The sequence below is a fragment of the Balaenoptera ricei genome, chromosome X (genome assembly GCF_028023285.1).
Source record: "Balaenoptera ricei isolate mBalRic1 chromosome X, mBalRic1.hap2, whole genome shotgun sequence".
In the NCBI taxonomy this organism is placed as follows: domain Eukaryota; kingdom Metazoa; phylum Chordata; class Mammalia; order Artiodactyla; family Balaenopteridae; genus Balaenoptera; species Balaenoptera ricei.
In genome coordinates this window covers 57,438,811-57,466,720 of record NC_082660.1, presented here as the reverse complement: position 1 = coordinate 57,466,720, position 27,910 = coordinate 57,438,811, and the positions used below count along the sequence as shown (strand labels likewise).

The following is a 27,910-nucleotide window of genomic DNA, read 5'->3' as shown; positions in this document are numbered from 1 at the left end:
ATATTTCTTCAATGAATTATTGAATGCATGAATACCACTCTCCTCATATTTCTTCTATGCCCTTAGGATATTAGAAATTCTTCTACCAGGGTAACAAAAGGCTCTAAAGAAACTTGTGTCTGGAGCTTTGGAGCAAATTTCACTTGCTACTCTCCTTATAATAATTGTGAAGCCATGGTTCAGACCCTTAGAATAGGTTCTTTGTGTCGTTTTTTTTTTCATATCTGTGTGGTAAAATTCATTTAAAAATTATTTAAGAAATTTGCAAAGGCAGACAAAAGTAGCTTTAACAATTATCAACGAAAAACCAATCTTGTTGCATTTATACCCTCTACTCTTACCCACCTGTTTTCTAATTCTTTCACAGCTTTAATGGGGTATAATTTTCATACAATAAACTGCATATATTTAAATTGTAAAATTTGATGAGTTTTGGTAAATGTATACACTCATGAAACCATCAATATAATGAACATGTTAATCACCCCAAAAGTTAGAACAGTGTTTTTTTAACTGCAGGTTGCAACCCAATAGACATTTGTGGAATCACTTCTGGGATGATTAATGAGAGACAATTCTGGATAGCCCTGGAGCCTCATTTCCTTCCCCTTATCAGTAGCTTAGCTGAGAGCTGGCTGTGCTGTACTGAGCCAGTTGCAGAAAGACAAGGCCTTTGGCTGATGTCAGCATTCCTGGCAGACTAGGCTCTTCCAAGGAGGCCTTCAGTATGCTGACCTTGGCCCTGGGCATGCACACTCCCTAGCATTGTTCCCAATCTAGGAGATTGTTGATACATTTCTTGTTACTTAGAGAAACTAGGTGTCACCTTAGCCCTTTTTCCCAGTGTGGAGGCGGAGCTTGTGTTCATTTGGACTGCTCACAGTGGCACATTCAGCATGCAGTCCAAGCAGACCCCTCTTTGCTGGGACTTTGGCCTTGGTGCACACAGAACATCCGTGACTGGCCTACGCCATGGAACAAGGAGAGTTCGGGAGATCGTGTGTCCTACTACTTCTTGGCTTGCTTGTAAGTTTTCCCTCGATAAACCCCATGCTGATCTGTACCCTGCAGCATATCAAAAGCTGGTTCCGCAAATATTACCTACACAGCCTATTGATAAGACCAAACTGAGTTTATTGCTTACAGGAGTGAAGGATGACTCCAGTTCTGCAAAGCTTCAGTGGAGGTGTCTCAGAGGGAGGGAAGGCAAGGTTAGAACTAAAGAATTGGAAGTTTAGTTTGACGTAAGTCTTTCAATGCAGGGATTTGATTAGAATTAGGTAAGGATTATAATATAATAATCTAGGATTCGTGGAAACAGCAAGACAAGGATTTTTGAGATGAGGGATTTAAAAATCTTACGGAAGTTCAAAACCTGCTGTTGTTTTCCACTGGGGAGTTAGTTGTTGGGATTTTCGGTATGTTCCTGTAATGAACCATTTGCTGAGGCAGAGGGGAGTCCTGGAAAAGTAAAGTCATGCTAATGAAGACAGTAGAATAAAAATAGTGTTAGTGTAGACAGTAAGGTGTGGTTTCAGTTCTCAATGTACAGGCTAAGTTTGGGAATAGAAGGTTTTGGTTCTCAGGTGTTAGTGGTGTATGTCCATGACCCCCTTACATGGCAGTGATGACCAGCATTTTTCAAAAAATGAAACTAAATAAATTACAGTTGAATTGTACCTAGTAAGGATGAGAATCGCTTTGTGGAAATTTTGTTTCAGTTATACATGTGTATGTGTGAAATGAGTCATGAAGTGAAATGTGTCTCTTACAATAGGTCTGGATCCAGAAATATTAGAAAGCTAATGCCTAAAAAAATGCTGACAGACCCCTAAAAGGGATGATCCCCTCTCTCAGACAGTTTCCATTGCTCCAATCTAAACTTTCATGCTAATAGTAGAGGAGCATCTAGCTTTATTAAGGAGAAACACATAATCTAAGAATTGGAACAGAGGCCCTGTCCAGGTAGATTAAGGGTTGAGTGGGAACTTTGAATCTATAAGGCTGTCCGCCATTTTGGCAGAGAGCTGAAAGAAGCCGTCGTTACTGTTACTGCAGAACAAAAGATGGAGGCTAGACACAAATAACAACTCCCTACTGTGAGTATTGTTAGTGTCTAAAACCAATCCTTAAGCAGGTATAGGTTCCCATTTGACTGAGATACAATCTATTTAGTCAGGGCACTGGATAAGATGAACTATGGGGTCCCCTTCATTGGGAAGTTTTTATGATTCTAGAGAGAATCTTACAATAGAAGCAGGCAGTTAACCTGAGATGTGTTCTCTGGCTATTACCTCCCAGAGCTGATTCTGAGTATTGTTGGATAGAACAATAAATGTGACACAGTGGCTTCCATTCTCAAGTGGATTATCTACTTCTCTGAGGAAATTCTGCCACTTTATGGCTTTAGAAGGCTGGTGATTTTGGAAGGGACATTAGCCCCCCCACAACCTGCCCTGAAATTCCTCAGAAGGTTCCATTCCTATGGATAAGGCACTATCTTCTCCATTTAAAATGTAAATTCTCCTTTGTCTCAGAAGTTTAGCCTTTCAATTTGTTTTTCCTACTTATCAAAAAGAGGCCTGGATTAAAAACAAAGTTTGAGAAAAACTGCAATACTACCTTAGTAGGAGTTGATGTGGTTTATTCAGGAATTCATTCAGCAAGCAAGGATAAGGCTGATTGAAGCCCTGGATTTCCCCACTTTTGAAGCTTTCATGGTCTGAAGCAGATCTGTAAACAGGTAAATCATAGCCTATGTCTGAGGTTATAGAAAGCCTGGGCTTCACAGCCATATATACCTGGGAGGGAATTGCATTTCCCTCCTTTCTTAATGGCACCATTTAAAGCCATGCAGCTGAGCTTTGGTTTTCTCATCTGTAAACTGATGAGAATAAAACCAACTTCATAGAATTGTGAGCACCACTGAAAGATAAAATGCACAGGGCAATTAAGGAGATGATTTTATTCAGGTTATAGCCATAGGGAGAAGGCTCAAAGAAAAGAAAGTAAATTTAGAGTTTTATAGAGGTAGGTAAACAAAAGAGTCATCACAAGTCTATGGGAGTCATGAGGAAGTATGGAGAGGGTCTGATCTCGGAATATGCCAGGGCAATGTGTTACTTTACACTTAGCATCTTTTTTAGAACAAGAAAGGGTGAGGGAGTTTTTCAACTGTGGCTGCTTTCTTGGAGCCCAGGGCTCAGATAAAGTTTAATGTTATCAAGCACTTAGCATGGGGCCTGGCCCATGGTAGGCATTCAGCAAATGTTTCTTTCCTTCTCTTCCTCCAATAGAAGGGTGTGGATAGTGGTGTGGTGGTTCAGAGAAGGGCCTGACATTTACTCTGCTTGAGAGAACTAGATTTGACAAAGGATGTTGAATCTTAAAGGATGAATAATTGTTTGCCAAAAAGAGGGAGGAAAGAACATTATTGATAGTGCTAATGTAAGAGACAAAGGCATAGAGGCTTACAGGAGATTTGCATGTTCAGAGACCAGCTGTAACTTCAATGTGGTACAAGGAGTAACTAGACATAAGGTAGGTTAGAACCAAATTGTAAAAACGCTTCAAAAGCCATTTAATGCCTGCTGTTTCAGGAAAATAGTCCAGGAATTTATGATTCTGACAAGATTAGGTTCCAGTTTATGAGAAAACCCCTTCCCTGCTGTGTAAGGGATGGAGGCAGGGAGACCAGTTAGGAAAGTAGTACATGATCCAGAGAGGATCAAGGCCTGAACTAGAGCAATGGCCATGAGGATGTCAAGGAGAGGACTGAATTTAAAAAATAGTAAGTAGAATTTACTAGACAGATTATGTAGTTGTGGGGAAGGTCAGCATGGAGGTGAGGGAGGAAGTGGAATAGTGGACGACGATACTGTTAAAAGCAGTATAGGCTAATATTTCAAGTGCTTACAATGTGCTGAGCACAGTTCTAAGGGCTCTACACTTATCTCTTTTAATCCACATAAGAGTCCTATGAAGTAAGTGCTCTTTTTTCTCCATTTTTAAATGAAGAAAATGAGGCATATAGAAGTTAAATAACTTGCTCAAGTTTTTACAGATAGTAGGTGGTGAAGCTAGAATTCAAGCCCAAGCTGTCTGAGTGCAGAGATTGAACTTTGGATGACTGTGTGAATAGTGTTGCCATTTACTAGTATTGAAGGCTATTGGATGGGGGCAGACTTACGGGGAAAATATTTTAGTTTTGGACAGGTTGATATTGAGTGCAATGATTAAATGGGTCTGGAGCTCCAGAGAAAGATTAGGATCAGAGCTGGAGACTTGAAGGGCATCTGCTTATAGGTAGGTGCTCAGAAGGGGCCTTAGGACTGCCTTAGGTGAATGGGATGCACAAATTGGGGGTGGGTGGAGGGAGGGGAATGGTGAAACACATAAGGGGAAGCAATAGCTTGAAGACAAATTTGATCCACTTTAAGATTTTACAAGCAATGCCTTAGACTTGGAGAGTGCTCATTTAATTCAAGCCCACTGGTACAGCTAGAGGTGTCCTGCAGCATCAAATGTCTAGGGATTCCTAGGATTCTTGAGCATGTGCTAGGATAGATTCCATAGTGCCTGTGGTAGGCTGAATCACAACCCCCCCCCCACCACCGGCAGAACATCCACATCCTAATCCCTGGTACCTGTGAACATTAGTTTATATGGTAAAATAAATAAATAAAAGAATGCTATTTTATACAGTAAAATTAATTTAAAAAATAAATTTAATTGCAGATATAATTAAATTAAAGTTCTTAAAATGGGGAGATTACCCTGGATTATCCAGATGGGTCCTAAATACAATCACATGTAGTAGAGGAACGCAGAGGGAGATCTTACACACACCAAGAAAAGGTGAAGTGAAGACAAAGCAGAGAGACATTTGAAGATGCTGGTTTTGAAGATTGAAGTGATGCAGCTATAAGCCAAGGAATGCCAGTAGCCTCCAGAAGCTGGAAAAGACAAGGAATGGATTTCCCCCTAGAGCAGCCAGAGGGACTCTGGCCCTGCCAGCACCTTGATTTCAGCCAAACAGTACTGATTTTAGACTTCTGACTTCCAGGACTGTGAGATAATTTCTGTTGTTTTAAGCCACCAAGTTTGTGGAAATTTGTTATAGCAGCCACAGGAAACTAATACAGTGCCTCCTCAAAGCTATCACTACTTAACAGACTTGATCCAGTAATTCCTAATTCTCAATAGGTGTCAGGCCTCATTTGCCACATATTAGACATGGTACTCTTGTTATGTGCTTTGTCAAGTTTTCTTGGAACACACGGAATAGGGAGACCCTCAAATTCATAGGGAAGGAATGGGGAAGGATAGGGTCCTTTACCTGAGAAGTACTATCCAAAAATAACCTCTAAACCAAAATGTTCATGAATGATTCCTGCAGACCTGGCAACTCCTCTGACTGGATTGAATCTCAAGGGGTCATATAAGCCATCTCCCTGTCTTTGCCTGCACACAGCTAAGAGCCTGAACATGGAGAGGGTATCTGGTTTCTGGAAGACACCTGGCCTACTGTTTGGCATGGCTACTGAGGACAGAGTAACTATCATTCAAGAACCATGGGCAGACTAGATCTTGGGAGAAGATGGCTGGAGAAAGAAGCACATATAGAGAATGGATTGGAATTTATTGCTGTAAAGTGGAAAAGAGTTACTCCCAGCAATGCTGTTAGAGCGTTAGCAACAGTTCTCTCTCATGTGTTAGATTGGAAATAACTTCTGTGAGAAAGATTGGGACAGAGTCTTGAACATATTTTAGCCAACCCATAAAATCAGAAGGGTTTCATAATATTGCTTTCCCCTCCAGAACTCCAGAATCCCAAGGCATTGTGCAGAAAAACTAAGTATACCTTTGTGGATGTTGAAACCAACATAGCAGTGGAATTGCTACAAAGCAGTGGAATCCTACAATTTTCAGCTATGGAAAAGAACCTAGAGATCACCCAGTCTAAGCTCCTCACTGTACAGATGTGAAACCCAGAAGATTTTTTTTAACCCAACTTTAGATATTTAGATACTAGATATTTGCTCTGCAGTCTTGCTTTAGAGTCCATAGTGTTTTACTGGATCAGGTATTGATTCATGGCAATGAAAACATAAGCGCATTTCCAGTACACTGGACGACCACAATCCCTCCCCCGCCCGCCAGGGAGCGCAAACTAAAATTCCTCCTGCAGTCCAGAAGTGTCCCTCCGGGTCTGGGACAGAATCCCGTTAGCAACCGGGAAATTAGCGGAACCTTGAGGCTGAACGCTTGCAGCTGGTACGGTTGCTTTGAGGAATGAACACGTCCGGTAGGAGAGGCCGTTCCCGCAACTTGTGGTTTGGTCGGCCTCTAGCTCTCGCGTTTCGATTTGCCGCGCTAACGGGGGTAGGCGGGCTTGCGTCGGGGTCACACTCTCCCATTGGTTGCTGCGGCGGCGGCGGTTTGGAGTGAGGGTAGCACGTTGAGCTGGAGGCTGTTCGGAGTGCGGCGGCCCAAAGCCTGGCAACGAGCCCGGTGTCTGGTGGGAATCCGGGGTTGAGCCAGGCCTGAGTCCCCGGGGGATGGATCGCGTGTGGAGTGCGTGGTGCGGGAAGTGCGTCAAAGAGAAAGGGTCGCCGCCACTCTGGGCCCAGCGCATCGTGGTCGCCTGGCTCAGTAGGGCCGAGTGGGATCAGGTGACGGTGTATCTGTTCTCTGACGACCATAAATTGCAGCGGTACGCGCTGAACCGCATCACCGTGTGGAGGAGCAGGTAAGGCGGCAGGCTTAGCCCTCCTGCTTGCGTGCTGGTGGCACTTCACCTCTTCCTTTGTAGAATTTCCGTAAGGCCTTATTTTCCAGTTTTCTCCTAAATGCCTAATGGCCCCCCTACGCGTGGTTTGGGCATTGCTTGTCTCCCAAGTGCCCGGGGGAAGGTCGCAGCCAAGCTCGGGCACTAATCCCTTTTGCGGAAAGAAACGGGGTGTGCTTCAACAGCCCTTTTGTCAAGTCTGTGAGCTTTGACCCTTACCTTCTCTCATCTTGGGGTGGGTGCTGATGAGAGGGCACCGCTGTGGCTGAGCCAGCCTGGGCTTAAGGAGTAGCACTCTAGGGTGGATTTCTGATTCGAAATAGGAAGGGGGTGGGGGGAGCTTGCCTGCAAAAGCATGTTTGAATGGGGCGCTTCAGTCCAGTTGGTAAGATTTAGTTGGGGGCAGACAAGGGGCTAATGTCTCCAAGAATAAGGTCTTTTCTAGGTGAATGAGTTGAGGGTTTCAGGGTGAAAGAAAGGGGTGTGTCCACATTTAATTGTTGATTGGCTGTGTAGCAGTTAGATATCCTTTGTATGCCCTAAACCAGCCTCTCATATCCTGTGTACTATTGGATCCCAGGGACATTACCCTCCCTCTTCCCAGCTTCTTGATTTGTGTCTGTTCACACACTCTTGAGCCAGTATATAATTGCAATAACCTACAACCTAGGTTCTGAGATGGAGGGTGGGCCCGTGTAAAGGACCTTTATGATGGTGCTGGACTGTGGCCCTTTAGGTTAGGCAACGAACTCCCCCTGGCAGTGGCTTCTACTGCTGACCTGGTACGCTGTAAGCTCATGGATGTAACTGGTGGCTTGGGCACTGATGAACTTAGACTGCTCTATGGCATGGCATTGGTCAGGTAAGATCTACATGGGTAGGGGTGTGGGGGGGTGTTTTTTTGAGGGTGGGGGGGGCGTGGGCTTAGCACATGAAAAGCAAAGTTTGGCTTTTGGGTTCTACCTGAAGCAAAAAGCCTTGTGTGTCCCTGGGTATGGGTCACCTTGTGATTGCTTAATGTGACAGCTTTTGGTACCCCCTGTTAACACACATTCCTCTTTTTTCCTGAGAGCCTTCTCTCTTCCGTTTTTCTTCCCCTCTCTTTGGAATGTTGGGTGGGGGTGGTTCAGACCAAGTGGTCTCTATGGGTCTCTTCCAGCCTTGACAGTTTCCCCCTTTTACTCTTTCACCCAGAGGAACTTTTCTGCATGGTTCAATGTCCTTGGCCATGATTTAATGTGGATTTTCTAATCCTACCCCTATCTACACCTTTTTTCCATTCTCTCCATGAACACTGAAAGGTTACTGAGTTGTGGAAATGGAGACATGGGCCGGGAGTTCCTGATTTACAAAGTGACTCAGAGTGGTTCTAGCTGTATCATGTACATCAGGAAAAAGGTTGCCTCTGAGTTTTCTCATCTGTCAGTCTTTGCTTAGCTCATACTGTTTGCCTTGTCTGCCTTGAGGTCCTCCCTAGCTCTTCTTACCTTCTCCATTGTTTAGCTGTGCTCCCCACATCATTTGATGTAGTCCTTTGTTGTAGCATTTATAACATATTATGTTCTAGCATAATATGTTATATTATGTCATGATTATTTATCCTAGACTGAACTCTTCAAGGCCAGAGCAGTGTCTTATTCATTTGTATGGCTTCAGTACAGGGCAGAGTCTCAGTAAATGTTAGACTGGATGGAACCATTCCTGCTCTGGCTGACACCAACCATAAGCACAGGACAGAACAGTCAGTCATTGGAAAGGTTGTGGAAATGCAAGGTGTCAGTAACTCAGCAAGGTGTTTTAAAGCCCTACTGGTTTGAATAAAACAGTTACTTGGGCTATGCCACTTATTTCTCCCCCAAACTCAGGTTTGTGAACCTTATCTCGGAGAGGAAGACAAAGTTTGCCAAGCTCCCTCTCAAGTTCCTGGCTCAGGAGGTGTGTATGATAAAGTGGCCTTGCTAAATTCTCTCTTCTCAGGAGGGCTCACTAAATGGGGCATGGGGTGATGTGGGTACAGTCAGACTAGCTCATCCCACCACTGTCAGCGAAGCCCAGCAAGAGCCCCAGAGCCTCAGCTTCCAGCTTGAAAGCAGACTTGCTCCCTTGCTTATGGCTGCTATCTTCAGTGGGCTTGGCCTGCCCAGCTTGCTGGGAGTGGCCCAGGTGAAGCTGAAGCACCCCAGTGCACCCCTGAGTGGGGACAGGAAAGAGGTGGCAGTTAAAGTGCCTGCCCTCTGGTTATTGACAGTCTGAAGGAGGAGACAAACTCAGCCAAGCAGGGTGAAAATGCGAGACATTCCTGCCTTGAGTGGGTATGGGAGGTGTGTAGAGACCCAGATGGCAGACAGGTTCTCAGCCATCAAGAGAAGCTTCCTGGAGGAGGTCTGGGAGAGAAGGAGGAAGGGAGGAAGAGAGGGGAGAGTAAAGGGTACCCTGGGAGAGCAACTGGTACAGACAAGGGCAGAGGGAGGCTGAAGAAGGTGATTGTTAATGCTCATTCACAGGAATCTCTTCATTGGAGGAGGGTAGTTGGTGGTTGGGGGAGGCGAGTGTCTTCTGATTTTCAACATCACTTCCACAGAGCGTAAAGAGAATCAGGAGACCTGGTTTCTAATCTTGGCTCTGCCACTAAGAACGGAACCTCCTCTCAGGAGCTCAGTTTCTCTATCTGTAAAATGGGGAGAAGCCAGATTAATTCATCTCTGTGGCCCTTTCTGCTTTAATATTTTCTAATTTCTGCACTCACACCCTCCCCCACAATCAGGTGAACATTCCGGATTGGATTGTTGAACTTCGCCATGAGTTGACCCACAAGAAAATGCCCCATATAAATGACTGCCGCAGGGGTGAGTCCCCAGGGAGTATACCTATCACAGTTAAGCCCAGAGGCCTGGGCTAGGTGGCACTGTGGGGGGAGAGAGAGGGAGGAGGGTCTTCACTTGGGGTCAGAGCTGAGACTAGGGTGAGGCGAGTGAGGCATTTGCCTTGGACACAAACTTTAAGGGGTCTCTGTTCTCCCACTTGCTAGCCCCGTGCCATTTTTGGCATCCCATCTTCAAGTCTGGTATAAGTTTTTTCTAGGAAATGTGCTGGTGAGTGGGAGGAAGCAAAGAACTGGGGGATAACCCAGAGCAAGAGGGGCTGCTTCTAGATATTTGAGATTTGTGCCTCCTTGGAGCCAAACCTCTTACCTAGGGCCTCCCCATAATGTTTGCAAGATGAGGCTGGAGGCCTGCTAGGAGCTGCTTGCCTGTGGCTGTTACTATGGCAATGCCTTCCTTCCTCCCCTCCTTTAGGCTGTTACTTTGTCCTGGATTGGCTCCAGAAGACCTACTGGTGCCGTCAACTGGAGAACAGCCTAAGAGAGACCTGGGAGTTGGAGGAGGACAGGGAACAGACAGATGAAGAAGACCAAGAGGAAGATAAGAACATTGTCATTGATGACATCACAGAACAGAAACCAGAGCCTAAGGATGAGGAGAAAGGTGCAGAGCCTAAGAATGAGGAGCAAGGTGCAGAGCCTAAGGATGAGGAGAAAGGTGCAGAGCTGGGTGTCAAGGCTGATGGAGACAGCGAAGGCAACAAAGAGGTTGATCCACATTGGCAAAAGGCTGTGAGACATAAAGAGTTGTATGGTAGGTGTCCTTGATACAGAAAGGGGCCCTTGAGCTTGGAAGACTCGGGCTTATGGTTGACTCTGGTTATTTCCCTGGCTCAATATTTCCTCTGGGGTTGTGGTGAGGCTTAGCTTAAAAAAATTACGTCACAAATCATCTTCCTTGAGCCCCGTGAGGCAGGAGAGCCAAGAATTCTAGTTCACAATTTACAACTCAAGAAATGAGGTGAGAGGGCTCAAAATTCCATCAGGAGCAAGGCACAGGGCTGGCTGCTCTATCTGTTTCCCTATTCTGTTTTCAGAAAGAGCCCGAGAACTGCTGGTATCCTATGAAGAGGAGCAGTTTAAGGTAAGAAAGTGCCCTTGACTTGGCCTGTTCTCATCTGCCCCAGCCATTTCTTCCCTCTTGCCAGCTACCTGAGAGAAGTCTTGAGAATGAAATTGAAAGAAAAGTGGCAAAGCTTGGAAAGCTCTTCCAAAGCTCTTCTTGGAAAGAGAGAGGGGGGAAGTAGGAAGGAGGCAAGAGGAGCAGAGTCCAGTTGGCTGATCCTCCACATCACTGGAAGTTTGTGGATAATCGGTCCCACTGGGTGGTAGGGAACAACAGGGCTTAGGTGGTTGCATAGACCTGCAGTACTGCAGCTGATCAGCAGATGGCGTCCAGGAACCTTCCTAGATCAGGTGAGCTTGAGGGATGCTGTTTTAGCAGGAAGGGAGGTAAGCTTAGAAACCATTCACCTCAACCCTTCCTTTTCACAGGTGAAGAAATTGAAGCCACGGATGAGTGAAACAACTGGCCCAAGGTCACATAGGCAGTTAGTGATAGAACCAGGACAAGAACCTGAGTCTCCTGATTCACTTTCTTCCATAACCCATTGCTTCCTTTCACCCCTTGGTCCAAGGGTCTCTGCCCAACTCCAACCAAATGCCCCCATTGGATATCTATGTATTGGATTATCAGATTATTGAGAGCCACAATAACAAGGGAATTTGGGGGTTGGGGAGGGAGGAAAAAGAAAAAGTCTGGAGTTTGAGGGTCAGGATATTTTTAGTTGCAGGGCCAATAGGGACATTGTGGGCTCACCTCTGCATACCCTGCCGTATCCCCTGAAGGGACGTGCTGAGAGGTCCTATGAGAAGGAATCCTGGAGGGATGGGGGGGTGTTACCTGGCTGAATCAGCCTTCTGATGGGACCCTCTTTGCTGGCAGGTGCTGGAGAAATTTAGGTATTTACCTCAGGCCATTAAGGCGTGGAATAACCTGTCCCCACCTGTAGAATGCATCCTGGCAGAGCTCAAGGGCATTACATGGGAGAACAGGTGTGTAACTAGGTAATCAGGGGCTGCCTACTCTCTAGGGTAGAGTGTAGCAGCCTCACTGAAATTGGTTTTCATATCCCAGCTTGCCAGCCTCTGCTGTAGGAAATCCCAGGGATAATCTTGACCCCCCCACGGGTGACCCTGCATTTCACATGATCCTCTTCCCCAAACCCTGCCAGCTACCAGGTGGGGTTGCCTACTCTAAGTAACTGAAATGGCCAGAGGCAGGAATGTCTACTGTCATCCATCCCCTGGCCAGCTTTGTTCCTCTTTGTCCAGTGGTATGTGGAGGAGCTCTTGGCAACTAGGAAAAGCCCTTAATCTTTTGCTTTTTCACTGCCAATCTCTTGTCCGAGTTTGAGGTAAAAGATACATGGTAGGCACTGCTGGTCTCTTTTGAACTGCTATTAGAGAAGATCAGCATCCCCTGGATAATTGTGGTTGAGGGGACAGAGGAGGGGCCTTCCCAGGGCCTGGATCCTCCAAAGACTAAGTCCCCACTGACCCACCCAGTATGGCCATGAGCCTTATTTTCCCCTCAAAGTAGTACTCAGTTCAGTCAGAGCAGACAGTGTCTATCCAGTCCTTTCCTCCCTGGCTCTTTGGAGCTTGCTACCTACATTCAGCTGGAAAGGGCTTTGGGAAGAGGTTGGAAAGAATCTGGGATGGAGCGGAGAGTATAGGAAGGTGGTGTATGTGGCAGAGTGGGCCTGGGTGGGAGCCTGCAGTGCAGGTTAGGATTGTCCCTGGCGTCTTCTTTATTCCCGGGATACCAGTAGTTCCAAAGGTGTTTTATCAGTGTCTGCCCAGCCTAGGCTTCTTAGCTGTACCCTTCAGTAAAGGGGTGAGTGGTGGCCCCCTCAGTAGCTTGGAAAACTATCCTTGTGCTATACAGTAGTGTCTGCCTGGTCATGCTGAGCAGGCAACTGGCTGACTGTTTTAAGTGCTCTTCCTGCATACTGACCTGAGGAGATGGGAGATGGACGGAAGGACAACTCTTTCCTCCTTGAGCCTGGTAGAGGGAGGGATCTGAGCATGACAACCCTCCAGACATTGAGACACCTTGGGAGCTCTTGTTCCCCCTCAGCCCAGTCAGCTAGGAGAGCCTCTCTTAGGGAACTGCTAGCTCTGGAGGAGACAGCTGGATGTTGCTGGTTTTGGTTTGAGCTAGATGGGGATGAGAGATTACCCCTATAGCTTATACTTTTAACCTCTGTATCTTAGTTCTGGGTTCTTGGGGTCCTTAGGAATGAGGATAATATAATATTTGGCCCAGCAATTGAGTCCCCAAAGTTTCTGCTTGTAAGATCTGAAAGAGGGTAACCAGGGAGAAGGGGAGGGGTAGGAGACTGGAGGACTGTCAAGGGAAACAAAGACTGAGCAGGAACTAAAGTCTAACAGCCCTTGACCCTGTAACCTCAGGCATTTAACTCCTTTGTGGGCCTGGGACTTCTTCATCTGTGCTTTCGGGCTTGTTCAGCCACTGCTGCCCTTGTTCTGGGCCTTAGATTTGCCTGTGCTTGGTAAATGCTTGTTCAAAACCCACAGATCCCAGTCTTTGGCTCAGCCCCTGACTCAGGGAGGCTGAGGCCTGAGAACCAACTGTCAGCTGCCTTCCTTTTCCCCCATGCTGGTTTGGCCATTTGAGTCAGAGGCATTAGCTGCCTTGGGAGTGGGTAGGGGAGTAGAAGAGGATCTTCTACCTGTTTCAGTTTACTTAATTTAGTGTCCTCTTGCTCCAGGGAGGCTCTGCTAGATGCTTTTCTGGATGACGGCTTTCTCATCCCCACATTTGAACAGTTGGCAGCTTTGCAGTTAGACTATGAAGGTAGGGTCCTGGAGGCTCGCTGCAGCCTTAGGGTACTGTGTATCCTGGGCAAGAACACCAGGGGTGGGCTGGGTGGCCCTGGACTGGGAGGTAAGGGCTGTTTACTGCTGTTCCATAGCTACTGGAAGCCCTCTTGGCTGAGCAGAACATGTAGCCCCACTGATAAGTAGTTGTTGGGCTATCCTTAGGTGGCCTGGAATTGGGTGGGGTGAGGTGGGCTGGGGTGGGCTGGGGTGGGAGTGGGGGTCTTAATGCCATTATTGTGCTATGTTAATTGTGATCTAGCCACTTGCTAGAGAGCTAGAACAGCAGAACTGGAAGGGCCTTGTGAGGTCATCTAGTCCAACATCCTCATGTTACAGATGGGCAGACTGAGGTCCAGAGAGGGGAAGGTACTGACCCAAAGTCACACAGTGAGTTATTGACAAAGCCGAAGCTAGAACCAGAGCTCTTTTTCTTTTATATTCTATTTTGAGTCAGTTGTTGTTTACCAGATACTAACTGGTTTCTCTCCCCGCTGTTCTACTTTCCTCTTTCCTCCTGTTCTGCGGTGGCAACTCTGTTATTGTTGGTGGGGCCCCCTCTTCTTCTCCCTCTCTCTCCTCCTCTTCCTCCCTTCCTTCTCTCTCTCCCTCTTTCCCTTTCTCGACCTCTTCTCTCCTCTCCTCCTTCCCTCCCTCCCTCCTTCTCTCTCCCTCCCTGCCTCCCCTTTTTCTGTCAATGGGTGTTTCTCACAAACCAGAAAACGTGGACTTGAATGACGTCCTGGTGCCAAAGCCGTTCTCTCAATTCTGGCAGCCCCTGCTCAGGGGCCTGCACTCCCAGACCTTCACGCAGGCCCTGCTGGAAAGGATGCTCTCTGAGCTGCCAGCCTTGGGGGACACCGGGATCCGGCCCACCTACATCCTCAGATGGACCATTGAACTGATCGTGGCTAACACCAAAACTGGTGAGGGAGACTAGCCCTAGCCCCAGGGCCTAATGCAGCCCAGGCAAGAGCATCTGCCATTGTGCTCAGCTCTCGACTGAATAGCACCAGGAGGGCACACCCCCCTTGTTAAAGGTTTAGGTCTGCCCAAGAGGGCCCCGCAGCAGCAGTGGACAAATCTCCCTTCACATTTTTCTTCTCAGAGCCAAGTAAACTGGACTGGGGCAAAGGGTCCTGAATACTTTGAGCAATTGGGAGGTATAGAATGGGGAGTCGGAGTCTGGGAGCACAGGGATGGGCAGAGCCAAGCTTTTCGAGGTGCAAGATTGTGTGGGGGGCTTTCTAGTGCCTTCTCCTCAGGCCCTCTCTTCTCTCTCAGGACGGAACGCCCGCCGGTTTTCTGCAAGCCAGTGGGAAGCGAGGAAGAACTGGAGGCTATTCAACTGCTCTGCCTCCCTTGACTGGCCCCAGGTGGTTGAGTCCTGCTTGGGCTCACCTTGCTGGGCCAGCCCCCAACTCCTTCAGCTGTAAGTCTCTTGAATTCCATCCAGTAAGAGGGCGAGACCCTGCAGGACTCAGGGCCACACAGCCCTAGAATGGCACAGTTGGACGAGCCCTTGCAAGGACACCTAGTCCTGTCCCCGTCCTACTAACAGATGAGAGAATTGAATCCCAGAGAGGGGAGGGGTAAGGTATTCTTGCCTAAGATCACAGAGCTTAAGATGTGGCTGAACTGAGTCCAGTATGAAAATGGACAAGACAACCCCCCTAGAGTGTTTAGCACAGTGGCCTGTACAGAGTAAGTGCACAATAAATGGTAGCTGCTGTTTATTATTGAACCCATTCTTCTGACTTTATGCCCAGTGCTGTCTCTATTATCTTCCCAAAATATACCTCTCATAGGTGCTTAACAACCTTCAATGGCTCCTTATTGCCTTCCTAATGAGGTCTAGGCTTCTTAGCCTGACATTCAAAGATCTTTCCGATTCTGCCCCAACCTATCATGATAACCATACCTCCTGTGATTCCCCTTTACCCAGTCTACTCTGGGTGCTGTGGTCAAACTGAATATTGCGCTGGTTCCTGTAAATACCTGTGGTTGTCTCCCTTTCTTTTTTTCTGTCATTTCCTGACCCTGAGCCACTTCCCTCATACTCATTGAAGGCTTTAGCACCCAGTTCTCTTCCTGCTTTCTAGAATGATATCTGTTTCATTTGAGTGACCCATCTGACACTGCAGCTCCTCACCTCCAGTGACCTTCATTCTCCACTACACTCAGCAACCCATTTCCATCACTCAGAGCTATTCCACCTCTGAAAGCTTACATCCCAGCATCCCACTCGGTGACCACCACCTCTTGTCCTACCAGTTCTCACCCTCGCATCCCACAACATCTGCTCTTTGCCTGCCTCTAGACCTCCATTCCTCCATTTCTTACCTGCCTCAATTTTGCTTCCCCTCAGTCCTATCTGTGGTTGATCACTTCAGCCACCCATCATCAGCACCCTCAGCTCTGCCCATCCTTTGGCGTGTCTGACTTGCAAACCCCCGAGCTGGGAGTGATCCTCCCCACTCTGCTTCTCCCACTCCTCAGCCCGGGTAGCTGAGCTCTGCTGGAGAAAACCACATAGCCCTGCGGATTGCTGCCACTGCAGAGGTATGATTTTTAATCTGAAGCCAGGCCTCAGTTCTGCTTGTTTGAACTTTTACTTGTTTTCTGTCCACTTTCTCTCCTGTTTCCTGACTGTTCTGAAAACCCTTACCACTCATCTCAAGCCCCACCACCCCTCCCGTTTCACCCTAGCTTCCTCAAGCACATGGAAGCCTCCAGCAGGGCCCCCTCGACCTGAGGTCCAGCCCTCGTGAACTGATCTGTGGCTACACTCAACGTTGTCGCCAGTCTCAGGATGAGGTGGCCTTGCCCAGCCTCAAAGCCTCCTCCTCCACCTGTGCTCTGGAGCTACCTCTGCTAGCATCACTGGGGCCTCACCCCAGCTTCTCCCTTGCTCTGCTGGCTCTTACTCTTCAACCTGTGAACAGTGCCGGAGTTTTTCTTATCTTTAAACCAAACAACAATAACAGTAACACAAGCAAAATCTCCTTTGACCCTGCATCCTTCTGTTGGGTTATCACTAGCTTATCACTCCTTCCTCTCCTATCAAAACATCTCAAAAGAGTAGTCTACACTCAGCAGTCTCAATTTCCTCACTACCTTCTTACTCCTCAAGCTGCTGCAATTTGGCATTCATCCCCAGAGCTGCTTTGACCTAATTACCAAATCCAGTGGGCCCTTGTCCATTGCCTGTCTGCCGCATTGATGCTGTTTACCACTCCCTCCTTCAAATGCCTGTGCTTTTTTACTAGTTCCAGTAAAGTACCAAAGCTCAAATCTCTTTATCTAGCTCAGGCCTTTCCCCTAAGATTCAACCTCCTGTATTTGACTGCATGCCAGATATCTCCCCTTAGATGGCCTCCAGGCACGTTACTGTGACTGAAAGAGCATGAGTCATCTTACTCCCGACCCCAGCCCCAAAGTGAACTTCCTCCTCTGCTCCCTATCTCACTTGGTGGCAGCACTATCTACTGTGTCATGTTGATTCTCTCAAGTACTTCTCAAATCTGAGATTCTGTCTTTCCCCTAGTGTCTCCTTCCCTCTATCAGACTAAGCTTTTCAAGGACAAGGGTTCTGCATTAGCCATCTGTGCCCCAGCACGCCATGCAAGTCCAGGCCCCAAACAAACCTCAGTAAATGTTGTTGAACTGAACTGTACTCTGCTGTCTCATTGCCAGCAGTGCTGTCTTTGGTGGGAGCTGACTCCATGCTTGAGGAATAAATGAAGTGGGAGTCTGGATGCTAAGACCGTCTTAGTCCCCTGATCTTTCCCATGGAGTCAGAAAGTCTTTCTTGAACCCTAATGACATTTAGGGCACAGTTGTATCTTATAAGTAACTTATAAGAGAAAAAAGTAGCCTTGTTGACAAAAGTCAGCCAGTGCAAGACCTCCAGGAGATGGGACTGAACCAAACAGCCAAATCTCCGGATGTGTATGCTCTAGACTGGAAGTGATATGGATGGGTGGGAAACTGGGAGGAGAACCAAAAAGTCCTAGAGGCATTTGAGCAATTCCAGCAAGAGAAAGAATAAAGGAAATTTCAAAATTCTGAAGGAACATGGCATGTGTATGTAAGGGGGGGGGAGGGAATGAAAAGAGCAGCATGGAGAGGTTGGATAGGTGGCCTTCTAGGTGCTTTCCAATCCTAAGTGCCTACAGAGTGGAAGCTGCTGGTCTTGGAGAAGTCTGGACCACAGAGATCTTCTCCCAACCCAGGCATACCAGAGGGATGCGACACATGCCAGCAGTAACAGCGGCTCACTTGGGTACGATTTCTTGTGCACAGATCCTGCCTTTCACAGATAATCAGTGAATCTAGTCCTAATCATCCTGTTACACAGATTGGGAAATGGGATTTCCCCAGGTATTAGGCTGCAAGTCAGTAACAAGTCTGCAAGTCAGAGCTGGGGCCAGAAACCAGAATCCAGATATACTGTCCTTACTCCTGTGCTCTTTCTACAGTGTTCCATTAGATTGCACATACAGAACATAACTTTTCTTTTCCCCACAGGAAAAATAAAAGATACCACTGGCAATTAAGTGTCGGACATGGTGCTGTGTTTGTAGAAGCATTTTCATTTCACTTGACACAGCAGTCTTTGGAGGTGGAGATATTATATACTCTTATTTGACAGATAAGAAAGACACCAAGGTTCTGAACAGTGAGAAGTGACTTATCCAAAAGTCATGCAATTTGTTGATGGTGGGACAGGGATTTGGACCCAGGGCTTATGAGTCCAAAGTCCACCTTCTTTCCACCAGCCTGACCTGTGACCTTCTCATTCCCTAGCTGTGACCAGGCAAACCCGAGGAAGGAGATGGATTTTAAGATTCATATCACCCCTGCACCTCAGTGGTCAGACTAGACAGCTTGAGAGAGCGGGTGGGTAATAATAAACAGTGGTAATATGGCATCTTGCCAATATAAAGTGCCTGGGAATATTTATTATTAATCATACAAATGGACCACAGTGAGAGGGAAGAGAATTTCTCTCTGGCTTTTCCTCATAGTAGTAAGGCTGGAAGCTCTTTGAGAGCTTCCCCCAGCCAGCCAATATCAATTCAGTTTGAGCCAGTGCCATCTTGGAATATGAAATTAGCCCTGCAGAGAGGGTCTCCCAGTGGAGTCACTAGCTCCCAGCCCTACCCCCAGCAGCCAGTGACCAGCAACCACACCTATGTGTCCGGTCTGCCTATGGGGCCCAGAGAGAAAACAGCCTGCTGAGCACATGGCCCTTCCTTCTGTGAACAACCCACAATTCAAACTCGACACACTTAGAAGGAAACTATCCATCTGTCCATCCTACCCATGCCTCCAGCAGTGACCAGGTGCCTGCTGGGTGCCCGGTTCTATGTGAGGCTCTGCAAGGGGTACTCACCCTCTTCCTCCCCAGGAGCTCTCCTTCCCAACCACTCTGTGTTTGTTGGTGGTTTCGCTGTTAGCGCCGTCCTTTGTGTGCACGATGTCATCATCTTTAACTCTCTTCTGCCTTCCCCCTACCATCTGATCACCAAGCCCTGCTCTCTGTCTGTCTGTCCTTCACAGCTTCTCTCCCTCCCATCTCTGCTGCCAGTGCCCTAGGTCAGCCCTCACCGACTCTCCCTGGTCTCCCTGACTCTAGGCTGCCCCACCCAGGCCATCCTCCACATGGTCACCATGGTGATCTTCAGACATGCAGCCTTCACCTGTGCTCAAACATGTCAGATGACCCCCTCCACCCAACACACACACACTTAACCTTTGCAGGCTTCTCTTGCTCCCACAGCTCCTCAGCACAGCCCTTCCCCTCGAGCCAGGCTACTCTCACCGCATGCACACAGCCCGGTGTGCTCGCTCTTGTCTCTGCACAAAGCCTTCCCTTGATCTCTCCTGCCCTCCTTGTGCTCTCTGCCTCCCCCCAGCTCCTGTAGTGCCCAGGTCTGCAGTGCTCATCTGGCCTCCCTCCCACATTCTGCTTTGTCTTGTCAGCTGCTGCTTTTTTTTATCTTTTCCTCCATTCCAGGCTGGGCTGTAGTTGCCCCCCAAAAGGGATCACACTTTGTGTTCCATGCAGAAGGAGCACAGCACACTTCCAGGCATATCTTTGGAGCTCAGGATGGATTGCTCAGCTAAAGAAAGGGATCTATTCTCATGTCCAGCCCTGCAGGCCTGTTGGCTAGTTTGTGTATTTACATAGCATTTCAGTACAGATTAATAGCTATCATTTATTGCTTGCTCACTATGTGCCGGGCACTGTGCCAGGCATTCTGTGTGAGCTATCTTATTTACTCCTTTCAACAACCCTCTAAGTTAGGTGCCATTATTGTCCTCATTTTACTGAGAGTGGAAGTGAGCCACAGAGATGAATTATGGAGCTCGTTCAGGGTCCATGGTCCTCTTGTATCTGTGTTGTGTCTGCTCTACTGCACTGCCTTTCAGAGGCAGGTCTGGAAGCTCAGAGACCAAATTCAAACTGGAGTTTTGGGATATAAAATGACTTGAGATTTTGAATCTTTCTTACTCCATCCCTCTGCTCAGCATCTTCAAAGCCATGGGGCAGGTCCTGCCAGACGAGGAGCAGGAGAAGCTGCTGCGCATCTGTTCCATTTATACCCAGAGTGGAGAAAACAACCTGGCGCAGGAGGGCTCAGAGGCTTCCCCCATTGGGAAGTCTCCATACACACTGGACAGCCTATACTGGAGCCTCAAACCAGCTGGCTCGAGCTCTGGACCTGAAGGAGAAGCCCAGCAACAGGAGGAACAGGGCAGCGTTAATGATGCCAAGGAAGATGAGAAGGAGAATCAAGAGGCCTTGGAAGACCAGGTGGAAGAGGATGATGAAGAGGAGGAGGAAGAGGAAAATGACCAGAAGTGGGAGGAGGAGGAGGAAGGTGATGATGATGACGACGACGACGATGACGACGATGATGATGACGACGACTACGAAGATTATGAGGAGGAAGACAGGATGGAAGTGGGGCCTTTCTCTATGGAAGAAGAGTCCCCCACTGCTGAGAATGCCAGGCTCCTGGCCCAGAAAAGAAGAGCTTTGGAGGGCTCTGCATGGCAAGTTAGCTCAGGTAAGAAGCCTGATATCCACTTTCTCCCCACATCTATCTTCCCTCTCTGGCTGGCTCTTGAGGCTTCCATTCACCCTAGAGAAAGGATGGAAAGTAGCAGGAGGTAGCCAGCATGAGGCAAGCCTGGGAGGCAGCCTGGTGTGTGGATGACAGCTGGTTTCCCTCCCCCTTAAGATGGAGCATGTTAGCGCCAGGGACCTTAGCACTGTCATGCTGCCAACTGCCTCATGCAGAGAGCACATTCAGAGAGGTTGGTGTGGGTGTGGGCACTGGGCAGCAAAACACAGAAAGCTAGAGGTAGGTGGTTGATATATATATGATTCTGCATGTGTTTTTCATGTGCAGTGATCAGGGCAAGGAGCCAAAGAATAGTGCTTTCTGTGTATATGTGAATGTGTATGGACACCTGGAGGCTAGTTGGTGATAGGACAGGATTTTGCTGTGTGTATGAGAAAGAAGGAACTCAGGGGTATTCAGTCAGTGAAAGTGGAAATGAGATCAGAAGGGGGAGAATAAGGAGCTGTGCAGTTTTTTGGTGAGCGTACAAGTTAGTGAGACAAAGCCGGGAGGGAGCAGGAGGTTGAATGGTAGGTGGGCGAACATGAGTCAGCTCCTGAGGGTGGTATTTTGAATGCCCTCATTTGGGTTGGGGAGCAGGAACCTTAAGGCAGGGGGACTCCACAGGAATGAAAAGTCTGATGTGTGCACATGAGCATGTGTGTATGTGTACACGCTGGAGGCAGGGGTAGACGTGGGGCACAGCCCATGTGATGGAGCCTGGGGCTGGGACTGGGTATGGTGTGGGGTAGGCATGGTGGGGAACAATAGGGAGAGAGAGGGGAAGCAGTGAAGGAGCTTAGGGGGAAAGTGAAGTCTTTGCCCTTATATGGACGTGTGTGTGGAAGGGCTGGGACATAAAGGCCCTGAGTGCTACGGATGGGGGAACATATTTATGTGTGTGTGTGTGTGTGTGTGTGTGTGTGAATGGGTATGTGCTTGCATGTGCTGGACAAACCAAGGCACAGCAACAGAGAAATCTCTTAGAGCAGGGAGGGCTGTGTTTGTAAATATTCAAAGGGAGGGGCAGTGACTCAGGCAGAATTGTGTGTGTGTGTGTGTGAGAGAGAGAGAGAGAGAGTAAGGGTTGTGAAAAGAGAAAGTGTGAAGTGGACTGTATGTGCATCTGTGCATACATGCACACATGGTCATATATGTTTTTGGAAGAGGAGGCAGGGTTGCTAAGACCTATGGGGACCAGGAGGCATCTGTATGAGGGAGAGAAGTGGAAACAATAAGAGGTGGGGGGATATGGAAAGGCCTGAGAACAGGCAGTGAAACAGCCATCTTGAGATGGCCTGTGTGGTCTGTGCTATCACTGAGGGGACATGTACAAAGGTATCAGGCTAGAGAGCCAAGGGCAGTGATATAGACAGGATTGGGAGTAGGGAGGATGGTCAGGTCAGTGACAGACATGGGGGAATGGTCCCTTGTACAAAGGTGTCTTTGTATGCATAGGGCAATTCAGGGTGTTAAGAGAGTCACAACTTCCTTCATGTAAGAGAGCCAGGGATGGGGAGATGGGAAGGCAGAGGTACAGCCCTTCCTGTGGGGGTTCCTTGAGTAAAATAAAACTCTAGTCCAGGGTTGATACTTTCCAGAATGCCAGGGGCATAATGACAGGGAGAATTCTTTGGGTACCAGGGAGATGCAGGAGGCCAGAAACTGGATCTACTTGGAGGAGCTCACCAGTGAAGCCTTCACTTGAAAACACTGGATACACTAGTGTAAGGATGGGGAAGGGATTTAATATAATACTGTGTGGAGGGTACTTAAGTGGATAGGACAGAGTGGGTGGGGAGTGCCTGACATGGTCCATTCCGAAGTGGAGTATGACGGGTGGGGAGGGGTTGTGAACGTGGAAAGGCTAGGGCATTGAAACCTTTCCCTCTCCCCCTTGTTGTTACTTCCTCTGTATGTGTATACACATATGTGGAGATGCAGAAGTGTTAAGATTTCTGGTTTGTGTGCCTGTGCATGAGAAGTATGAGAGGCAGGGAGTAAAACTGGAAACATTTGTTGAGTGGAGGGTTTGGTCTGTGTGCTTATGTACGTATATTGAGGCATCTATAAGGGGTGGGATATGCAATGAGACAGCCCTTCCCTAGAGAAGGGATGTTCTTTGTGTGCACATCTGGGGCAACAAGACCTTGCAGGGGGCAGGGAGAGCATGATAACCGCTGAGAGAGTGTTCACCCTGAGGTGGTATGTGGGCCTGTATGTATATCTCTCAAGGCAAGGCTACTAAGAAATGATGTGGCACTCAGACACGTTGGGAGGTTGGTTGTGCATAGATGTGTAGGATATCTAGGTCATTCAGATATGCAGAGGTATCTTTCAGTTTGGGGAGGAGGTGCGATGGGAATTCTGGGGCATCCAGACTCTCCAGGATATATATATATGCGTGTGTGAAAATAGGGGTGAGGGTGAGCGATTGAGGCAGTGATACAGCCAGGTCTGAAGAAGGTGTCATCTGTGTCTGTGTAGGGACATGTTTGGGGAAGTGGGAGAAGAAGAGTAGAGAGGAACAAAAATGTCTATAGTTGTGATAGTTGTGTGCCTGGTATGCGGGGGTTGGGGGTGGCTGTGGTGGGGGTGCTGCATGTGAACACATAGAAGGACCATGAAGGGACGGGGAGTGCTAAGGTGGAGAGGAGAAATGATGAGAAATGATGCAGAGAGGAGTGAGGATGAAGATACATAGCCTGTGCTGAGCACGCTAAGTAAGGTGGGTGGATGGACAGAGTAGGTGGGCTTGTGCACCCATCTGAGAACTGGCTCCTCAGCCCTCTCTTGCCTCCTCCCTTTGCTCCACAGAAGATGTACGATGGGACACTTTCCCCTTAGGCCGAATGCCAGGTCAGACCGAGGACCCATCAGAGCTTATGCTGGAGAATTATGACACCATGTATCTTTTGGACCAGCCTGTACTAGACCAGCGGCTGGAACCCCCAGCATGCAAGACTGGGTGAGTGCCCATGGCAGCAGGATTTCTCACCCCTTTCTCTGCCTCCCGCAGGAGGGAGGGAGGAAGGGAAGAACATAGAGTGGGGTGGATGGGGGAGGTAACTGTCCCCAGTCAGGGCCTAAATGAGTGAAATATAAGCTCCAGTCCCTGGCTGGGCCCTTGCCAGGAGTCCCAGCCCCTAGTGTGGGGAACCAGTGAGGCAGCCACACAGAACTGGCTTGGCATCCCTCTCAGATTGCATCTGGTTTGTGCATGCGTGCATGTGTGTGTGTGTGTGTCTGTGTGTATGTGTGTGTGTGTGTATTGGGAAGGGAGAGGTCCATAGCTTTCAACAGATTCTCTAAAGTATCCACCACTCCTAAAAAGTCAAGAACGGGTGCTCTAATTAACTTCTTCATGTTCCTGAGGAGAAAACTGAGGCCCAGAAAGGGGAAAGGATTTGTCCAATCCAAAGGTGCACAGAGTAATCAGTAGGCCTCCCTGCACTGTCCAGGCATCTTGGTAGCAAGGCCTACGCAGGGCTCCATGCTGTCCCTCGAAACTCACCTCTGGATCACAGGCGTAGGAGCCCTTGGGTCATCAGGGAGCCAGGAACCAAGCAGCCCTTGCTGAGGGCCTCTGCTGGTAACACAAAGGAGCCCGTCCAGAGGGCCTGTACATTCCAGAATGCGGGGCCATTGTGACCAGGACAATCCTGTGAGTACCAGAGAGAGACCTCTGTGGGCCCCTGAAACAGTCTGTCCCTGTGCTGCCTGCCCACTTCATGGGAGATGAGCCCCTCTCTTCTTCTAGACATTCAGAGAGAGGGCTATGGAACCCAGGGACCCCAGCAGCAGGCCAGGCCCAAGGCAGTGTCATGGACTCTCTGTTGTAAGCCGGGGCAGCAGGCCTCTTGGAGAGGAGAGGAGGCAGTGGGGGAAGCCAGGTGGTCTGTAGTTGGGAGTGGGGCCCACATGTCTGAGAGAGAGACCTCTTCTCCCTTGGGTAGGGCTGTCTTGATGAACATCAAGGTATCAAGGGTGAAGTTTGGGCAGGTAGAGCTGTTATATCCAGAAGGAGGCCCAGTCCCACACCCCCTGTAGTAGGGAGACTTCCTCAGCTGGAGCCAGCATGCCCGCCCCTGCTCCTTGTCTCAGCTCCACCCCGACTTGGCTGTGTGGCCTTGAGCAAGTCCCTTTTCATCTCTAAGCCTCAGTTCCCTTGTCTGTGAGATGGTGAGTGATGGGAGGGGATGGGGCTAGATCATCTGTAAGGGTTTTTTTCAGCTGCATTAGTGTAACCGTGGATCTCCCTGAGAGGAAAGATGATGACTTTGCTTTCAGCTGTCACCCTCATCTACCTGGAAGAACTTTTGACCTGCAGGAAGCAGGGGAAGCAAGAGTGTTCTGAGCAGGGCCAGGGAAGAGGAGGGCAGTCTTCTCCCTAGGGCAGTTTTGCAATCCTGAGATGGGAGCTGGGCCTAGCCCTGCAGCCTAAGCCTGGCCTTGGGCCCCTTAACCTGCTGTTGGAGTGGGAGGGATCCAGCCCAGGGTCCTCTGGGCCCCCAAGATCTAAGGCCTTAGAAGAAAGCCGATTAAGGCAGCCACTTTCAATACCTTCCTGGGGGTAGGGTGGTGCAGGTCTCCCTTTCCTACCTCAACCCAAATAGCTCTGCTTTAATCTGGTTTATGTACTGGGGTTCTATATAAAGTTTCATTTGAAAAGTTCCACTCCTTTTCTCCCTCCTCCCTCAACTGAGGGCAGGGCAGAGCCACCCTTGGGGCCCATCTTGAAGTGGTTTCTCAGATGTGTTCCAGTCTCTTTGTAAAGCCAGGCAGGAGCGTGGGCCCTTCCCAGAGACACACACATCAAGCACCCTTAGCCCCTCCAGAGCCTAAAGCTGCCTCCTTCCCTGACTGACCTCCCCTCTCCCGTCTCTTTGCAGCACCCTGGGCCTGAGCTGCAGCATTGGCAGTGGCAACTGTAGCAGCAGCAGCAATGACAGTGGCAACTTGGACGGCCTTCTCTGGAGCCAGGGCCAACTGCATGGGCTCAAAAGTGGCCTACAGCTCTTCTGATGCCAGCCCTGGTGCAGGTGTTTATCCAGTGCTACTGGGGCAACAGCCCACTCCCCCCCACTCCCCCAGTGCACCTAGTGCTCCATAAAACAAGCTGGGAGACAGCCTGCATCAGCCATATCAGCTGAGCTTTCCATCACATAGGATTTTGAATATGTTTTGTTGTTTTGTTTTGCTTTGTTTCATTTTGTTTTTTGTTTTGAAAAACAATAAACAGGCAACTGTTTTGGTGTTTGTGAGATGAGGGGTTGTGTGCTTCTTCCTTTATTCTGGGGGCTCCGGAAAAGGTGGGATCATAACAGAGCAGGATCTGGGTCCACTGCCCCTTTTATGCCTTTTTTCTGACTCAAACCATTTGCACTCCCCTCATTGGAATGTAGTGTGGGGCCAGCTCACTAGGAAGCATCAGGCCCCAGAAGAGGCATTGTTGGCCATAAAGCCCAGCCAGCCTCAGGGGAATCTGCTCAGAACCTCCCTGACAGCTGGAAGACCCGGGTCTTCCTGCTGCTATTCAGCAGACTTCTGACTCATTTACCTGCCTGCCCTCACTGGGCACCAAACAGCAGTTGAAAGTCAAAGAGAAACCTTTCTTTGTCACCTTTTTGCCTAGAAAAGATGAAGTGGACTTCCCTGTGGTATGCACTGGAGCAGAGAAATGTCTAAGGGACTGAACCAGAGTTCTTCTATGGTCACCCAACTCCTTCAGACACTCAGAGTGCCTTACCCTGTCAGCCCTGAGCTGCCAAGAGACAGGGATGAATAAAATATGTCTCACCCGTCAGAGCCCTCTGCCGGGTGAAAAAGGACAAAGTTCACCAATTATGATAACTTGATGCCTTTGCTAAGTGTCTTAAGAAAGCCCCAGTGTACACAAGTTCTTTGTTTTTCTCAGGGTGATATTTCCAGGGTGGTGGTTGACTGAGGTTAAGATTGGCTACAGTATCTCCCACCCCAACTTGGGAGAGTGATAGCTGGGTGAGAGAGTGGGCATCTGTGGGGCCCGTTTGGGCCCAGACAAGGAGAAACAAGGGACAGAACCAGGCCACATTCCAGCCAAGAAGCTGGCTCTAGAAGTGGCTGAGCCAAGGAATGATGAAAGGAAGGAGAGGGCATATGCTATAAAATGCCAAGGAGGAATTGAGTGGAAGTGTCCTGCCAGAGCCCAGTCAAGGGTTTAAACTAGTTAAGACTCTAGGGAGTCCCCAACACCTCTTAAAAGATATCCTGAATATCTTTGTGGGTATGTGTATGTAATCATTTTTCTAGAGCTAGTTCACAGGTTTAATGAGATTATCAAAGGGGTCCATGAGCCCAACAGCTGAAAAGGTTACAATTTCCTATCCTGAGTCCCCAACACCTCTTAAAAGATACCCTGAATATCTTTGTGGGTATGTGTATGTAATCATTTTTCTAGAGCTAGTTCACAGGTTTAATCAGATTATCAAAGGGGTCCATGAGCCCAACAGCTGAAAAGGTTACAATTTCCTATCCTGTGTGGACCCAAGCACCAGGCATGGGCCGAGCAGTCTCCTGCACAGGTTAATGCAAAGTCAGTTTCCCTCCAACTCTTCCCTCTCCTGCCAAATGCTAAGTCTTAGCATCCAGGAATGTCAGATCTAACGGAGCCCTCAAGGAGTATCTAGGCCATATCTAAAGGGATTTGCAAATGTGTATTCTGGGATCTGCCCTGTGGGGAGATGGGTGCTGCAAGCTCTTGGTTCCTGTCCAGCACTTCTCTAAAGCAGCCTGGATTTTTATCTATTGTGTATGTATTGGTATTGTATATAAGATTTTTTTTTCAAAGTGGGCTTTGCTGCTAAAAAAATGTTTAGAAATCATAGTTCTAGTCTAGCCCCCTCATTTTATACATTGAGACACTAAGGCAGAGAAAAAGGGAAGGAATTTGCCTAAGGACACAGAACAAGTTAACAGCTTGGTGTAGAACCAGTTTCTTGTAGTATCAGCATCACCTGGGTACTTGTTAGACATGCAAATTATTGAACCCCACTCCTGGCCTGGATCAGAAAGGTTGAGGGTGGCCAGCAATCTGGTTTAACAAGCCCTTCAGATGATTCTGATGCACACTAAAGTTTGAGATGCTCTGGTATAGAGGAAAAAGCTACCCAAAGACCTAGATTCCAGGCAAGCTCCACCACTTAATGAGAACAGCCT

At 48.3% G+C, this 27,910-nt stretch overlaps 1 protein-coding gene across 8 annotated transcripts; it reads left to right on the top strand.

The window, feature by feature from the left end:
- The first annotated feature begins 859 nt into the window (after window positions 1–859).
- LAS1L (LAS1 like ribosome biogenesis factor) lies at window positions 860–25,977 on the top strand. 8 transcript variants are annotated; one of them, XM_059910018.1, is made up of 15 exons: window positions 6,314–6,751; window positions 7,527–7,652; window positions 8,656–8,725; window positions 9,555–9,636; window positions 10,087–10,425; window positions 10,709–10,755; window positions 11,617–11,726; window positions 13,469–13,554; window positions 13,917–13,967; window positions 14,297–14,503; window positions 14,862–15,009; window positions 20,115–20,656; window positions 23,531–23,681; window positions 24,175–24,377; window positions 25,606–25,693. In XM_059910018.1, exons 1-14 carry the CDS (start codon window positions 6,561–6,563, stop codon window positions 24,362–24,364), a joined length of 2,340 nt encoding a protein of 779 aa, XP_059766001.1. In that variant the 5' UTR covers window positions 6,314–6,560; the 3' UTR covers window positions 24,365–24,377; window positions 25,606–25,693. The 8 variants fall into 8 exon arrangements, with proteins under 8 accessions (XP_059766008.1, XP_059766005.1, XP_059766001.1 ...); XM_059910025.1 differs by lacking the exons at window positions 6,314–6,751; window positions 7,527–7,652 and adding an exon at window positions 860–1,026; XM_059910022.1 differs by lacking the exon at window positions 7,527–7,652 and having other exon boundaries at window positions 6,313–6,751.
- The last annotated feature ends 1,933 nt before the right edge of the window (window positions 25,978–27,910 follow it).

Excerpts from the sequence above, each read along its gene's own strand:
- LAS1L (XM_059910018.1), top strand. The coding sequence starts at position 6,561 with ATGGATCGCGTGTGGAGTGCGTGGTGCGGGAAGTGCGTCAAAGAGAAA. Across the intron at positions 6,752-7,526 it reads ATCACCGTGTGGAGGAGCAG|GTTAGGCAACGAACTCCCCC; the intron begins GTAAGGCGGCAG and ends GTGGCCCTTTAG. Across the intron at positions 20,657-23,530 it reads TGCATGGCAAGTTAGCTCAG|AAGATGTACGATGGGACACT; the intron begins GTAAGAAGCCTG and ends TTTGCTCCACAG.